The sequence below is a fragment of the Aureobasidium melanogenum genome (assembly GCF_000721775.1).
Source record: "Aureobasidium melanogenum CBS 110374 unplaced genomic scaffold scaffold_3, whole genome shotgun sequence".
Taxonomy (NCBI): Eukaryota; Fungi; Ascomycota; class Dothideomycetes; order Dothideales; family Saccotheciaceae; genus Aureobasidium; species Aureobasidium melanogenum.
This window is the reverse complement of record NW_024470055.1, coordinates 1,538,075-1,554,342: the sequence shown is the minus strand read 5'-3', so window position 1 is coordinate 1,554,342 and position 16,268 is coordinate 1,538,075. Positions and strand designations below refer to the sequence as shown.

The 16,268-nt window shown below is 49.4% G+C and overlaps 7 protein-coding genes across 7 annotated transcripts; 3 read left to right on the top strand and 4 right to left on the bottom strand.

The window, feature by feature from the left end:
• Nucleotides 1-116: 116 nt before the first annotated feature.
• On the top strand, nt 117-1,913 carry M437DRAFT_81978 (uncharacterized protein; the record flags this gene model as incomplete). Its single annotated transcript, XM_041027659.1, has 1 exon — nt 117-1,913. A coding segment is annotated over one exon (1,797 nt), but the record flags the coding sequence as incomplete, so codon positions are not given.
• A 1,620-nt stretch (nt 1,914-3,533) lies between these two features.
• On the bottom strand, nt 3,534-4,991 carry M437DRAFT_72954 (Low affinity iron permease; the record flags this gene model as incomplete). Its single annotated transcript, XM_041025943.1, has 2 exons — nt 3,534-4,556; nt 4,605-4,991. 2 exons carry the CDS (start codon nt 4,989-4,991, stop codon nt 3,534-3,536), a joined length of 1,410 nt encoding a protein of 469 aa, XP_040883172.1.
• Nucleotides 4,992-5,762: 771 nt separating this feature from the next.
• On the bottom strand, nt 5,763-7,662 carry M437DRAFT_72953 (MFS general substrate transporter; the record flags this gene model as incomplete). The annotated part of the gene is made up of 3 exons (XM_041025942.1): nt 5,763-6,044; nt 6,095-7,198; nt 7,600-7,662. 3 exons carry the CDS (start codon nt 7,660-7,662, stop codon nt 5,763-5,765), a joined length of 1,449 nt encoding a protein of 482 aa, XP_040883171.1.
• A 163-nt stretch (nt 7,663-7,825) lies between these two features.
• M437DRAFT_40391 (GroES-like protein) lies at nt 7,826-8,773 on the top strand (the record flags this gene model as incomplete). Its single annotated transcript, XM_041020187.1, has 1 exon — nt 7,826-8,773. The coding sequence occupies one exon, from the start codon at nt 7,826-7,828 to the stop codon at nt 8,771-8,773; it is 948 nt and encodes a 315-aa protein (XP_040883170.1).
• Nucleotides 8,774-9,174: 401 nt separating this feature from the next.
• Nucleotides 9,175-10,888, top strand: M437DRAFT_72951 (uncharacterized protein; the record flags this gene model as incomplete). The annotated part of the gene is made up of 3 exons (XM_041025941.1): nt 9,175-9,335; nt 9,424-10,329; nt 10,363-10,888. 3 exons carry the CDS (start codon nt 9,175-9,177, stop codon nt 10,886-10,888), a joined length of 1,593 nt encoding a protein of 530 aa, XP_040883169.1.
• A 156-nt stretch (nt 10,889-11,044) lies between these two features.
• On the bottom strand, nt 11,045-13,288 carry M437DRAFT_72950 (alcohol oxidase; the record flags this gene model as incomplete). Its single annotated transcript, XM_041025940.1, has 8 exons — nt 11,045-11,570; nt 11,629-11,752; nt 11,811-11,921; nt 11,954-11,975; nt 12,041-12,856; nt 12,915-13,036; nt 13,087-13,122; nt 13,174-13,288. The coding sequence occupies 8 exons, from the start codon at nt 13,286-13,288 to the stop codon at nt 11,045-11,047; spliced, it is 1,872 nt and encodes a 623-aa protein (XP_040883168.1).
• Nucleotides 13,289-14,010: 722 nt separating this feature from the next.
• Nucleotides 14,011-16,158, bottom strand: M437DRAFT_72949 (uncharacterized protein; the record flags this gene model as incomplete). The annotated part of the gene is made up of 4 exons (XM_041025939.1): nt 14,011-14,156; nt 14,239-14,558; nt 14,632-15,699; nt 15,755-16,158. The coding sequence occupies 4 exons, from the start codon at nt 16,156-16,158 to the stop codon at nt 14,011-14,013; spliced, it is 1,938 nt and encodes a 645-aa protein (XP_040883167.1).
• Nucleotides 16,159-16,268: the final 110 nt, after the last annotated feature.

The following is a 16,268-nucleotide window of genomic DNA, read 5'->3' as shown; positions in this document are numbered from 1 at the left end:
CCTAACCCTAACCCTAACCCTAACCCTAACCCTAACCCTAACCCTAACCCTAACCCTAACCCTAACCCTAACCCTAACCCTAACCCTAACCCTAAACCCTAAAACCCTAAAAACAGATCGCAAACTTGTTGCAGACTCAGTCTCGCCAACATCCACAGACAGGTACCGGCACCACATCAGGAGCTCAGGCTCCTAACAGTCCCACAGCTCAGTCAACTTCGAATACACAGACTCAGAACCAGTCTTCGAGCACTGCCCCTACATCACAGGCTCGAGACCAGACTGCTCCTGGTGCCCTTCCATCAGATCAGACTGCTTCTTCGTCTCAATCTCGAGGCCAAGGAACATCTACATTCCAGGCTGGCCAATCTTTGGGCACCTCAGGCCTCCAGGATCCTACACCTCCTCGTGGACGCTTTTCATTTGACCCGGCAAACTCTAGGGCTGCTCCAAACCCTTTCGACTCAAGCACAGAGGACCTCTCGAGACATAGTGTCGGCGACAAGCGACCAGTATCGCCTGCGGCCGAGCAAGGTGAAGCACAGAAGATGGCTCGCACCATTGGAAGCACGCTCGAAGAGGGTAGCAGACAGCGAAACAACACTCGGGGTGTCACTGACCCTGAGCCTTCCACGACCCGCACTCCTCCGGCACAGACCACCAACCGTAACTACATTGAGATCAATGTCAGCACAAAGGAGCGTGTTAAGGACTCTTGTCTGGATCAAGTCTTCAAGAACCTAGCTGAGGGCACTTGGAGGTCTCCTGAGGATATGGACGACCCCGATCTTGATGTAAACTCCTGGCTAGGAAAGATCAAGGCGTGTCACACTCGTGATGTCAAGCAGAAATTGGCTGCGTCAGGGGAGGGTTACAACGAGGAATCTTACCGCAGTGCCCCTCGATGCTACGTTGGAGAGATGCAGAAGAAGCCCTGTGTGAGTTTGGACGGAGACAAATGGACCTGGAGTCAACATGACGCAAACCTCACGTGTCCGGCTTGTGAGACTGCCAATCCTGAGTTCGATAGTCATCAATGCCTGAAGGTCAAGGATCAAAACACTTTCTGGCTCTTGAATCCCACCCCTGATAACATCAACACTCAGAGGGCGTGTGATGACAAGCACAATGCAGGTCGCCGCGGTGATGCTGCTCCTGGAGCCTCTCGTAGTGCTCGTCCTGGCCCTGGCCCTGGCCCTGGCCCTGGTGGTCCTACTGCTGGTGGCCCTGGTGATAGCTCTACTACCCGTAGAGGTGGCCGCCACAGAGGGTTCTCAAACGTCTCTGCTATATCCACTAGGACTACTCGCTCTCGCACGTCGCGTGGAGGTACTGCTGAGACTCATGATGATGTACAACCTCAGACATCTCCCAGCAAGAGCAAGCTGTCGTTCCGTAAATTCCTTCCCCAAAAGAAGCCAAAGGAAACAAAGTCGGCGGCTGAGACAGAAGCCCGCTTCCAAGACATGTTTGCTGTGCGTCCTGCAGAGCAGGATGGCTCTCGTTTGCCTCGTCTACCATACCGTCCTGTCACGTTGCCCACTTCGCACTCGGTCAATTTCAACGCCCAATCCAGGGAACCCTCAAAGTCTCACCAACTTCAGAGATCCAAATCTACCAACCTCCTGAGTAGACTGAACCCATTGAATTGGGGCTCCAATGTCGCAGGTGCAGACGTGACCTCAGAGTCGAGAGTCGAATTGTTGGCATCAGAGCAGAACGGCGGACACGAGAATGAACATACCAATGGACACGCCAACAGAGAGGCTAATGGACATTCCAACGGCCATCACGACGACCACCTCAATGGACACAACGGCACGGCCGAGAACGACACTTATGAGACCGATCCTTTGGGCGCTGGTCTTATACCTAGCACTCGCACAGTTCCGCATCGATACACAACCCTTTGAGCTGTGGATCCATTTACTGAAATCTGTACAACATGGCATTCAACCTCATGGTGCAATCTATCACCGGTTCAGTTTTCGCACCATGATACACTTACATGAGCTTGAAAGTAGATAGAGATAGACAGAATTTGATGAGTTCTTGCATCTCCCGCCCTCTCTTACCCCGACATTCTAGAGCATGTGTGATGTTTTTATGATCTATAACCTGTCCAAAGAGCTTCGTCGCTTGTTTAAGAGAATTTCTCGACAACTCATTGATGCTTGTCCTGACTTCCTGATTTGTGCATCACACCAAGCTAGACATGCTACACCAGTTCGTATATGATGTATGTACTAGTAAAAGTCCTTATCTACTTCCACATAGATCCAACGTAGCAACGAGAATCTGAACGACGGCAGCGCAAAAGTCTCAAAGCGTCTCAAGATCAGGTGCTCATTCGGAGTGCTTCTTGATCTATGTCATCTTGACGTCCGGGTTGACGGGATTGAAAGTCCAGCCGGGAGACTGTCGCTTAAGCAGATTGCGTTGTTGCTCCCAGGCCTCGTGAGCGTCGATGTGTCTCAACTTCTTGATAGTAACCTTGCCGCCTTCGATGCGAAATCCCCATACGGAACTCAAAATCGGGGTTACGGATCGCGACATACAGGTGTCCAGAATATATGTCAAGAAAGTCCAGCTTGTCTAGTTTATGTCTGTCCTGTTGACTCTAAATGGTGCATCGAAAAGACGCGGCGAGGATCCAAAGTAGCAGAATGGGCTGTTGAGGTCATTTGTGATTGGAATAAGGTCCATCTCGAATTTGGCATAATTGTTCACGGAGCCCAAAGGTGCCTTACTAAGATCTTTCAGCACAAGTAACCCCATATCTCGTATCTGTCATTGCAGCGACTGATCAAACAGTATTAGCAACTTCGACGAAACTTCTTATGCAACAGTACACAAGCCAATTGAAATCGAGTATTATCATCCCTAGGGCGATTGTCCAGGTTCACGTATTGAACCAACCCGACTCGAACTTGCAACACTTGACGCGCCTGAGCCTTGTGTTATATGGCGATTTCCACCCTGCTTACGGTATCGAATCGCACTGTCAAAAAGATCCCGGTCTACCTTTTCCTTGACACTACTTACATCAAGAGCAATAGACATTGACAAAGAAGCCAGCTCATCCAGCGTCGCAAATGCTTTCATAGGGTGAAGACTCGAGGAGCCGGCACGTCGACAGATAAGATGAGGAGAAGCCTTCAATCACATGTCAAAAGTCCTGCAACGCTTATCGCTTCCAGTCTGGTTTTAGCACACCCTAGATAAAGCTTCTTTATTATTGCAAGGCCAATAAGCTTAATTGGCTCTATATGATAGTTATGATATTGGCAGGAGGTCAAAAGTCGATATCTATCCTAACCATAGATAGAGAGATATACATGATTTAGTAGTTCCTTGCATTTCCGACTGTTTCAAAAACCCGAAACAGCACCGGTGTAGCTAAATACATTGATCTTTCTAGCATGAGGTCGACAGAGCAATGAACCACTTGCAAACCTTTTATGTGTTCTTATGTATGGTGTACCGCTTCTGAAACAAAGGCATCATAAACATAAAACTATTTTGATAGAGATTCAGGTCTGCGATAATACAGAACATGACCAAATCAAGGTCAATCGAGTCTGATATATCCTGTAGATCGTCCTACGCCGCTGCTGGTTCGCGGTATCAATACCAGTAATCAAAATCAACGTGAAGAATGACTCTATGATCATAGGAGGAACATTGCAGATAAGTTGACCCAGCTCATTCCAGCGCAGAATGCTAGCAGCGATGATCATGATGATGATGGAAATGAGAAATAGCAGGACCGAGATCTCGTGCGAAAAGACATGCCCAATGCCAGCTGAGATGCGGCTCATATGATCAACATCCTCCTCACTAGGCTCGGGTGTGAAATTGGTCAACCCAGCAAGACGCAAAAGATGTTGATCCGTAGCACATTGCTCTTGGAATAGATGATCCTCGAGTCTGCTACGATCGAAGCATAGATTCCGCAAGACACAACCATCGTTCATGCCGACAAGACCTGTATAAGTCCCAAGAAGCAACCACCAACTGGCATCAAAATGCATGAGTGGTCCAAGCACTGCCCAAAGCACGAGCGTGAATGCCAGTATAGCGATACCAGAAAGCGTACCAACCAGATCAGCATAGAAGTCGATGCAGCGTTGGAGTTTGGTGATATGCGGTGCTGGTATTACTGAAATTTCATGATCGATGTCATCTGCAGTAAGAGTTCTCAAGCTGTACTCGAGCTGCTCATCCGCAAGATCGATCAAACCCAGACATTTTTGCATGTATTTGTTATGTTGCTCGCGATTGTAGGCTATAAATGACAAGCCAAAGATCAAGAGAGCTGCGGTCCCAGTATTGATGTAGAAGAACCACTCATTGGACCAGCCACAGTAGTGACCAAAAGCAAGCCAGATGATTATCCCAATCCAGAAGAGACCGACAGTGACAACATGACCAAGACAATGGACCAGATATCTGCACCAACGAGCAAGTCGACTTTCTGATGGAAGCTCGGTTTCCGGAAGTGATCCAACTTCACTTCTGCTCTTCGCTCTGGTCCGTGCTGCTGATGCAAGTGTCTGCAGCATCGTATGGTGGCTGACCGAGCGAGACTTCAGGATTCACACGACAGTCAGAGCGTCATTATGGCTGTTCAATTGTTGCCGCACAAGCAAAGCATCGAAGATCAGACTCAAGACTGACTGAACATCCGATATGCCAACCTGCCAGGCAGATATCTGAGAGTATCTAATGCCAAGAAGAGCCCAAGTCAAGAGACATGCCAGGATAAGGAATGTTGCTATGCCAGAGCCAGAAAATGAAACCACCTGATCCAGCCATCTATCGAGCAATTTTTTCTCCGTGCTTGATGCAGAGTCTGTTTGGACCAATGGCGAGGCCTTCTCTGATGAATGTTGTATCGACAGGAAAAATTTTGGTGAAATGTACGTGGCTTTGACTCTTAGCTCTCTTCGTGCACCGAAGGAAGAGAGGAACGACATTAAGCGATTCATGCTGATGTTCTTGTATTTTAGAGCGACGACGGCAGGCAGATTGCATCGGCAACAATCAGATCTGGTACATCATCAGCTTCTGCATTTTGCAGAGGATATAACGGTAAGAGATGTGGTCACTATAAGACCAAGGCTTGTCGAGTGATAAGATAATCTCAAAGACCACTTGTGGGCGACAATCTTATAAGATATGATTTTTGATCAGTGCCGGCCAATACCCGATCAAGGTTCCGCCCAGATCCGAGAATAAGATATACCGCTCTGGGACGCGTATGCGCTTGGGAAGCCAGGGAACTATACGAGCTTTAAGCTTTTTCTAATCGCCCAGCGACAGCAGTTCAAAGATATTCCCGTACCCGAACCAAACGAGATCGAGTGTCGCATTCAGGGCGCGTGTTCGAGTACGTATGACGAACTGAGCTGGCTCGACTTTGCAACAGTACCTGATGGAACTGAGTTCTAAGAGAAATTATATGTTTCAATGCAAATTCTGCCTGTGTGAACAATTGAATGCTACAGTCACGAAGGTCTTTGTCTAGCCGAGAAAGAAGCCAGAAATCTGTAACGTCCACAAGGGAGCCATTCCATGTAGCATGACGAATGCTTCCAGGGAGCGAAGACCCGGCAGGCCGCCGAATAAGACAATTATGGGCCCTCGATCTGTTGGGGGTAATATGAACCTGTACGATGCTAGCGGGCCCTCCATACAGCTTGTGATCACTCCTTTGTGACTGGTTCGATCTTGACAGGAGGTCAGTAGTTGACATCTATTCAACCTACGTTTCTGTTACTGGCCGTTTCTCTCAACAGTGAAATCAGAGCGACAACAAGACCCAACCCCGAGAGTCCCATGGCCAGGTAGAGAGCTCCGTGATATCCTTTCGAAACGTCATTGCCGCCTTGGTTCACGTTACGCTCGATTGTGCCAGCGATGCCTAGGCTCAACGAGATTGAGTAATTCACCACTGTGTTGACGACCGATGCAGCCATGCCCTGTTGCTCTCGAGGCATGCTATTGCTCAACAGTATAGTGCCAGACGGAAAGGACATATCCTGTATGCATATTAGCACAGCACTTACTCGATGACTAAATCGCAGCTTACCATTCCCCAAGGCATGATGATATTGGCGATGAAAGCCTGTGCCCAGTAATTTTGTTCAATTGACATGAACGCGACAAGTGTGGAGCCGACAAAGAAGGCCGCCATAGCTATGAGCATGATCATGATGGGTTTGACTCTGGCCAAGAGAAATCCGGTAGTCATCGCTGCACACAATCCCGAAACCGCAATAGGTGCATACCATGCACAAGCTAGTAAAGGCGTCGCATGTCGTAACACTTCGAAGATCTGCCAGGAATAATACACCCAAATGCCGAAACATCCCCAGCCAACCGCAAGACAGGCAAGAATGTAAAGTGTCGGAACGGCAAACTTTCTGAGCTCCAGCAGGGGATGTGACACTTTGTGTTCAATGTAGACGAATAAACCAAGCAGGAGAACCCCGAGTACTAGGAAGACGTAGGTGTAGGGTTCTTGCCATCCAACAACTCCAGCTTGATTCCAGGCAACATTCAGAAACATGAGACCGGCGACCCCCACTGTGGTGCCCCAAATATCAAATCTCTCTTTTGGAATTGGCCAGGTGATTGGATCGTCGGACGGTATGACCATGAAGCTTGCTCCCGAAAGTAGGATGCAATATATGCAGAGTATCCAATATCCCCAAGGCCACCAAGCTAGCTGCGCAAGCATACTGGAAAACACAGCTCCAAGGAGGAAGCCACCAGGCGCTGTCGCACCGAATATACTGAAGACCATATCTTTACGCCTGCCAGGTGGATATGTTCGGCCCAGAATTGCAAGGGCATTCGGAAGAAGTACCGCCGGTCCCATCCCTTGTAACGCTCGACAGACGTCGAAGAAGATTTGATCAGAGTACACGGCAACCCCAGCGAACAGTGACCAGAGGGCAAACCACAGCCAACCCGCTATGAACATCCTTCGGTGTCCGAATAAATCTCCTAGACGTCCTGCAAACAGTATGAAGGAGCCAACAGTCAGACTGTAAGCTGCTGGAAACCAGGACAACTGCGCGTTAGAGGCGCCAAAGCTATCGCCAATTATGTGAAGGGGAGCGATAGAGATACCCAGTCCCGCTTGGGTGAGTAGCTGCGCATTGCAGACCACGGCCACGAATATCACTTCCTGACCCAGCTTGAGAAAAGGGGCGTTCCCTCCAGATGTGCTTCGATCGGATGAGCCCTTCTCTAACTCATTGCTCTGACTGGAGTCCTGGTGTGGAAAATCCATCGATTGAATTTGAATGGGTCACAAGTTCTGAACCGGAGGTAAGCTACCAAAGAAGGAGAGTGTCGATATGCCGTAATAAAGCTACGGATTGTCCTCAGGCTGGTCTTGCAGGCTGGCTTGAATGTTGGGTACTTAGTTGGTTCGATGTGACCACTGAGTTGACGATAGCTCGACTGATTATAAGATAATCATCTCTTGCCCTCGCTGAGTATGTCTTTATTCATGTCATGACCTCTCACCAATGGATGTGCGGACCCCGCGGCCCGTGTGGACCTTGCGGGCCGTGAGGAACGTACGTCCCGGATTCGTCCGCCCACGAACACCACACCACCCAGAAATGGGTGATTTCTTGTGTCCATGTGTATTTGTCGCAGAGAGATAATCGGGTTATAGGGGTCTACTGTGAGCCATAAATCTGGAGCTCGTAATCACCCACGATCCACCAACATCCTCTCATCCCCCGAAATTGCCTGGATCTCTGCTTAGCAACAAAGAACAATGGACGCTACTACAGACAATCTGATGCGGGCACTGCAGTGTCGGAAAGCCAACGTGCTTGCCATCAACACAATCCCCAAGCCATTACCCGGACCTGGACAAGTTCTCATCAAGGTCCTTGCGACCAGCGTCAACCCAAGTGATGTTCTCAATTGCGTCGGCGGGTTTAATCATACTACCTTCCCTCGAATTCCAGGACGCGACTATGCAGGAATAGTCGTAGCTGGATCTGAGCATTTGCTTGGCTTGGAAGTCTTTGGCACTAGTGGACGATTCTTTGGGTTTACCACTGACGGCGCTCATGCTCAATATTGCGTGGTTGCCGAGGAAGATGTAGCGCGAAAACCAAGCATTGTGTCGTTCATCCAAGCGGCCACTATCGGTGTTCCTTTCATCACAGCCTCACTCATGCTTAGACGAGCACATGTACAAGCCAACGAAGTTGTTCTGGTGATTGGTGCCACGGGCAATGTTGGCTCTGCAGCTGTCCAGTTGGCCATGACCAAAGGCTGCACTGTCTTGACAGCCTCGCGTGGTGACACTACTGATATCAACCTCATATCTGACCCTGGGCTCAGAAAGGTGATGGAGACGAGCGCAGGCGAGGGAGTTGATCTGGTTGTCGACACTACTGGAGACACTAGTCTCTTGAAAGCAGCTCTTCGTGTTCTGGGTCAGGGCGGCAGGCTTGCGATCGTTTCTGCTCCGCGCACTGGAGATACTGACTTCACTTTTGACCTGAAGAGCCTGTACCGGAAAGAGCAATCTATCATCGGCAGTAACTCACTCAGCTATTTGTCGAGTGATATGGCAGCCGAGATGAGGCGTCTCGTGCCTCTGTTTGAGAGTGGTCAGCTCAAAGCTCCCGCTGAGGAGAGCCTCAGAATTGTGGGACTTGATGATGCTCTGACTGCGTACGAAGCGGTCAAGAACAAGGCACGTGGAAAGTTTGTGATCAAACCGTTCATGTAAGCCTCAACATCTTGTCCAGGCTATAATTGTGTAAATAGGTTGTACTGGCCATCCTTGTATCTTCGAAGCTGCTTCAAATGTAGATTGTGCAGATAGAAATTCCAATGGTTTCACATCTGAAGCTATGCCTAAATCCTGCGATGGGTATGTGTTCTTGTCAGGTCTTGATTCGGTCGACAATCGAGTCGAGAAGGAGAAGGGGATGTCGTAGCACATAGTTCGGGCAGAATCGGAAGTCAGCGCCCCGTGCTTTCTCCTCCCCTCAGTCATTGATAACGCCGCTGTCTACCATCACTGTCACGTCTTCCCGGAACATCCATGCCAATCGCCTGAACCACGCAAAGAATCACAATCGATCTCCCTTGAAAGGACTTGTGCCTATGTCGCGGAAATTCATAGAGATGTCATCTAAACCTCAAGGCCGCCAACGAGTGCGAAAAGCATGTGTATCGTGTCAGCAGAAAAAACGAAAGTGCAATGGATTCGAACCTTGCGATACTTGTGAAGGCTACGGCTTTGACTGCTACTATAACTCGGCGACATATCATAATGGAGCGGACACGTGAGTGATGCCAACTGGACTCTTCGGTCGCTCGCTCATTCCGGTCCCACAGAGGACAGCCCAGAACAGGTAGCAAAAGAGCATTAAGCGCAATCGCCATACAGGATTTGGAAACAGCAAACACACTACAACCTAACAAGAACAAGCGCGCCAGACAGGATTTCCTGGAGCCAAGAAAGTCTCGATATGTCGGTACTGGATCGGCTATTTCGTTCCCTTTGAAATTGAGTCGCGACATGGGAGCTGTCGGCCTGCCCAGGTTACATTCTTACGCTTGGAATGCCGGCACACGACCAGAAGCCATCCCATCTTTCACTCCTCAAGTTGTGCAGTTGATACGATATGAGGAACTTCATGCTCTAACATCTGTTTACTTCGAAGTGGTGCATCCAGTATTTGGTGTGATCGACAAAGCAGATTTTAGTCTTCGATGTGTCGAACACTGGATGGGTGATAGCCAGTCGCTTGGATTCGACGCTCTTGTTGGCATGGTCTGCGCCTTGGGATCTCTTTTCGCCGGAGATGATCGGTTTGCAGGAGAGGCCGATCTGGTGAAAGCTACAAAGCTACTGCTCGACAATATCAGCATGATACATGGTGCAACTGAAGACTTTGTCGTAGCATGGATTTTGCGTTCACTCTACCTGCGAGCGACAACGCGTCCACATGCTTCCTGGATGTCGACATGCTCAACGATGCACATAATCGAGGCTGTTGGTCTGCATCGCGAGCTCGGAACAATGTTCATCTCCAGCAGCTCTAGTCATGCTGCAACACCATATCAGAAATCTCCAGAACTTCGCCGTAGAATCTTCTGGACTGCAAAAGCCTTGAACTTGATGTTTAGTTGTGAGTACGGACGTTCGCCGATTCACCTCGACGACGCGAATTGCGAGAAACCTGCTGCTGCTGATGGTCATTACACAAGTGAGCTTATATCACTTGCCAAGCTCATGTCGATCGATAGGATGACCAGCAGAGAGCTGCTTGAAGAGTCTTTGTCGACGTTATCAGAAGCCTGTAGCAGCTGCCCCCTTCTTACGTTGATGCGAGCAAATGCAAGCTTTTGCATCTATCGGAGGCTATGCCTGTACGATCCACGACCCTCTAGCGAGCACCTAGCGAAAGTCATGAAGATGGGTGAAGATGCTCTTCTGCCTGCACAAACTCTGGCTCTCTCCAATCAAGTTTGGTGGGACGTATTGACGGTACCTTTTCATTACATCTGTGTCCTACTCCATATCAACTCGCTTGAGAGCTTGAGTCTACTATCGACGGGCATGTCAAGTCTCAGAAAGATCACTCGGCATCTGGGCACTCACATGGCCAAAGAGGCAGAGTTGACCGCGAATTCTTTGATCAGTGTTTGCTCACAGAGAAAAGAGAAAGAGATGCACTGCTTGACTTCACAACTCTCGAGTAGATCGGAAGGCGTCTTGTGTCAACCAGATCTGGAGATCCAGACTGACGGCCTACAAACCCACACACCGCTTCCCGAATGGCTTTATGACATCGTTCCCGGTTGGGATTATCTACCAAATCATGACAGTTGAGAGTACGTCTTGCAAGACAGCATATTGATTAAGCATACGAAAGAGTTACTTCTAGGCGATCAAGGTTGAAGAACTCATTTTCACCGCGCCCCTTGCTACGAGACAGCAAAGCCACATCCATACGACCTCAAGAATCTACTTCATGATCTCGCCTCCTCAACTACCACTCCCAGCATCTCTTAAAATCATATCTGCAATCCTCTCAGCTAGCATATACACCGTAGCTTGCGGCTGACCAGGCGGCAACAACGGAAACGCACTAATATCCACAACTCTCAATCCTTCCACTCCAATCACTTTTGCCTCAGAATCCACAACAGCCATACTGTCATTCCTCATCCCCATCTTACACGTGCAACTCGCATGGAATAATGGGATTATGCTTTGTCTCAGATACGTAAGTATCTCAGCGTCAGTGGTGATGTTGGAGCCAGGCACGACTTCAGCGATGATGGCACGCTGCAAGGATGCTGTGGCAGCCAAGCGGCGGGTAAATTTGAATGCGGCGATGGCAAGGTCTTGGTCCCGGGGATCTTCCAGTAGTGCTGGATTGATTATGGGTGCATCTGCCATGTCTGGAGATCTGATTGTGACGTTGCCTCTGCTGAACGTGGCAATCAATCCGAACACGATACTGGCGAAATTGTGGATGCCATCGTTGGGACCGGCAGCAAAAGTCATACTGTTGTAATTCTGCTTGTCCGTGTTTGATGTTCGAGACAATTCGGGTTCAAGCATACACCTCGACCTTGGGCCTGTCTGAAGGGAAATTGGTTTGGAAGGCATTTTGTGCTGTGGAGCTGATGTTCACCACTGACAGATTTGACGCTTTCAGAAAACCGACAAAGTCGGCACCGGCATCACCTTTGCAGTGCATGAGCATGGTTTCCAAAGATGATGACCCTTCAGTAACGTTACTCACTCGTCAACATGCCAGACCGGCGCGTGATGAAAGCTTCATTCTCTTCGTAGATGCGATTGGGATCATTTGTTAGGACTGAAGGTGTTTCAACGTTGACCTCGTAAGATAGCGCTGTACCGTGTCAGTCAATCGAGGATTCACACTTGCAAACACATTACTCACTGCCTATCGGATTGTCCTGTTGTCTCGTTAGCGGCTGGCAAGATAGTAGCACAACAAGATCAACTGACCCACATGTTCTGACCCACGCCTTGGCGATCTGCAACAATAGGAATATGGTATTGATCCAGGGTTTGTCGTGGTCCAACCCCCGACACCATGAGTAGCTGAGGCGACTGGAAGACTCCTGCGGACAAAATGATCTCGCGGGTTGCGTTGATTTGAAATTGCATACCTGCGACATCGACCAAAACACTTGTTGCCCTCTTGTTTGCATCAAACAGAATGCGCTTGACCAACGCGTGTGTATACACCACTATATTAGTACCTGCAAGAGCTTCGTGGAGGAATGACGTTTCGGAAGAGCTGCGCGTTTGCTCAGTAGGATTTATGGTCAACGAAACACTTGCATAACCATCAAGATGGCCTGAACTGATACCCTGTTCCAGAAAAGGAATGCCGACTTCTTCATAGCCTTCTGGGAAGAAGGAAGACCAAGATTGAGCAAAGTTTGGATAGCTGACTTGAAGAGGACCACCGTTCTTCGAGAATGACACGGTATCGTCGGCAAGACCAACCGATGCGTTGGCCGCTCGCAGGATCGAATTGGCAGGCATGAAGTGTGGTGACTTGAGATAGTAAGGATAGACACCATCCCAATTCCAGGTGCCGTCGCCAACGTCATTCGCCCATTTCTCAAATGTGCCAACAGTACCTCTGTTGTAGACCATGTAGTTACGTGCACTGGATCCGCCGAGACACTTTCCCCGTACATAGTGGATGGTGCGATTGAATAGCGCAGTCTGTGGTGTAGTAAGGAACTTCCAATCGATGAGGCCATTAACGGTTGATAGATCTGGATCTGTACTGGCTGATTGGAAATCATACTTGGATCAGAGTCAGCAGACCACACCGACAGTGATAATGTACTGTGCAATGGCATACCCATGGAATTTGACTGAAATTGCCGTTGTCAATTTCGTAGAAACTTTCTGCTTCGATGACTGCGACGGAATAACTTCCATGTTGAGCGAGGCGAGTAGCTACTGTCAATCCTGCTGTGCCACCTGCAACGTCTTAACTCGTCCAGTGGAGATTTCATGTGAGCGATACATACCCCCTATCACGACATAGTCGTACGAAGCGTTGATTCCTGATGAAGAATACCCGTCAAAGATTATACATCGTCTGCTCGGCAATTCACCTACCCTACCAGGAACCCCGTAACTCGACCCTAGCAAGCCCCCATATCTGAGCAAGGATGCTGCCGCGGATGATTCACCAAGAAAGAAGAGTATTGCGATATGGGAACACAGCATCATTAGGTCTTTTGTCAAAGGCACCGATGTCTGCGAAGCTCAATATGTGTGACCGCAAGAAGTCTAGGCAGAATATGCAAGCTTATATATCTTGAGTGCTTGAGTGCGATGATCTCGCTGGCAGCGGGGTTTCAATTGCCATTCGTGACTATCAGCCTCGGCGGTCAAAGATGTGCTGTCTTGGCCCCCAAAGCCGCTGTACGCTGCAGTCAGCAGAAGTCCCCCAGACCAGAATATCGGTGCAACGTGTGCGATCGAGATACTGTATGGTCAATGGTGAAGAACTGCTTCGAGTCGTACCGCCACGGTGCATCGTGACTTTCGCACGCTGATTGCGGTATTTCTGCTATTCTCTTGTATCAAGGATTGGAGGCCGAGGGTCCAGCTGCGACTGTATGCAAGGCTGTGCGGGCCATGCAGCATGAACCCGTTTTGGGAAAGTGTTTTCGAGGCTTGTACTTTTTAGCTGCAGCACTGTTCGAGACTACGCATGATGGGGTTCAAGAGCAGAAGTCAGAAATGTAAACCATATGTGAGTAAGTTGTGTAGCAGTGTGTCTACCAAAAGGGCCTGGCCTGATGTTTGGCTACACCAGTCGTAGGCTTTGTGCCTGATTCCTTGCTGATGTGCAGATCCTCTTAGCCTTGTGCACCAAATACCTGAACCCCCAACCTCTCCCAAAACCTTTGGTACTTGTTGATGTCTATACTTCCTTCGGGCTGTCAATCAGACTGCTTCACCACGTGGAAGTGTATGAAAGACCAGAGAACGTACATCCCCAATCCGGAGAAGGAAAGCTTCCTATCAGTCTTGTAGAACGGATGATCGCGATCGTCCGCGCAGAGACGACCAAGTTGAATCTCCCTCGCTTCGAATACTCACAGATCGAAGCTCGAATCCTCCCTTGGGCTGCAGAAGCTGCTTGGCAGCCTCCTCCTCGGGGACCTCACCCCGAACAACATGTTCAAAAGTAATCGTTGCTTCTGCTAGATGCTTTGGCAGTGGATCCTGACCGACGGCATCTTCTCTGGATATCTCCGTGCTGACTGAAGCATGTGAGGTAGTGCGTAAGACTGTAGAGAACGAGGATGAGTATGAGAGGCCGCTGGAGAAGATCGCAATGCAGCCTAGAACGACTATGATCGTGGCCATCAGGACAGCCGTACCATAAGCAAGCCCCAACATCGCCGCTGCATATTCATATTGACTGTAATATGTGACTATCGTGATATTCACGGGTGGAGGGTAGTGAGGAGTATCATGGTCAGGCCTGTGACATGTGATTAGTGTGTGTGACTTCCGAGCTGAGAAACAGAAGCGATGAGGGGGAGGAAATGACTGACTGGAGTAAAGGTGAGCTCATCAAGCTCATAGTGAGGTTTTGAAACATTAACTCTAAAATTGGGCGTAAATTCGATGTGCTGTTCGCTTGCAATTCGACCGTGACACCGGGCCAGTACTGTTGGCCAAGCGTATCGAGAGCCCGCACACCCCCAGCGGTCTGGTTTCGCAGTGCGAAAAGCTCTTGTGTGGTACCTAGAGCAGTGTTCATGGCTTCCGTCCCGGTGACGAGACCATTTGGGGTTGGGGCAGAGACATAACCTCTTATAATGTTCATAAAAGCCTCCAAAACTGCCGTATATGTATAGTCTTGGATGAAGGCACTGTCTAAGCGAGAATCAGTGCATCCGACCCGCTCAGGATGTGAGTTAGGATGAGAGACGTTTCTGCCAGAGGGCGTCGTTGTGACCGTCAGGTCTCGCACGCCGTTCGTCCAGTTGTACATGGCTGAGTACGTCGCGTTCACCAAGCTACATTGGACTATCGTGGCCTTCGCAATATAGTCCCAGTTCGGGTCCATCTGATTCATCATTCTCGGGCTGCGAAAACTAGGAAGAGAGGCAACAAACAAAACCTCAGGTGCACCAGGAGTATGTTGTGGTCCTATCGCAATTGGCTGTAACAGATGTTGCCCGTTGCTTTGCAGACCCGATTGGAAAGGCATTGAACTTGTATCCGTCGGGGACCAAGCTAGGTAAGCATACGGTATGCCATCATCCCAAGAGGTGGTATTGACGTTGTCAAGAATTTCACCACGCAGAGGATCGCGCACGTCGCTGCACTGCAACACAGGCCCACCGAACTGCTGTGTATAAGAGACATTTGGTCGGTTTCCTGGTGCGTTTATGGACAGTACGGCGCCTTGACCTACGGCTGCTGTCGCGAATCGCTGAACTTCGAACGAGGTTCCTCTGTACTCGTAGGTACAACCATCCGAGTTCAAGACGATCCATGGAAAGTTCTGGCTATTGAAGTCGATGGAGGGAACATCGGCCAGATCATATGAAGTTCGAGAAGCGGTTATGACCGTCAAGGTTGCGGGTGTGAAGATCGAAGCGATAGGTAGTAGCCTGGTCATGGTCAAATCTGGGCCTTTCGTACGTATTACCCAAGAGCGGAGCTTACCAGATCGCGATCGCAAGAGGAAATAGTAGAGCTGACTTGCTCCAAGCCCCAAGGTTCAGAAATCCAAGAGGATTTGTCAAAATGCCACTGATCGCGTCAACGATATTCACTTCTGTCGTGCTGGCCTTCAACGCGCGCCAGACGATTTGACAGTAGGCTGTTGTGACCGTGATGGATAATGAGGTTCTGAAGAAGGATGCGAGGGTGTTGCCCACAGCGGTATTGAACTTCTGAGACGGCACGCCAGCCCATGAACCAATTGCTAATTCGTTCTCAGTCGACACTGGTTGACCAGCAAGGCTCTGGTAGTAGAAGTGATGACCAACAGCAAACGCGGTGCTGGCGAGGAGTGAGCCATAGAGAATGCAAAGAGCTCTCCAATGAACAAGAACTGAATTCAGCATATTTGTTATACAGTAGATCAGATTTCAGAGGTTTTGTTGAGACTGCTCGGTGAAGGAATATCATGCTGTACTTATCGCACTCCACCTGGATCCCGAGCATGAATAGCGAC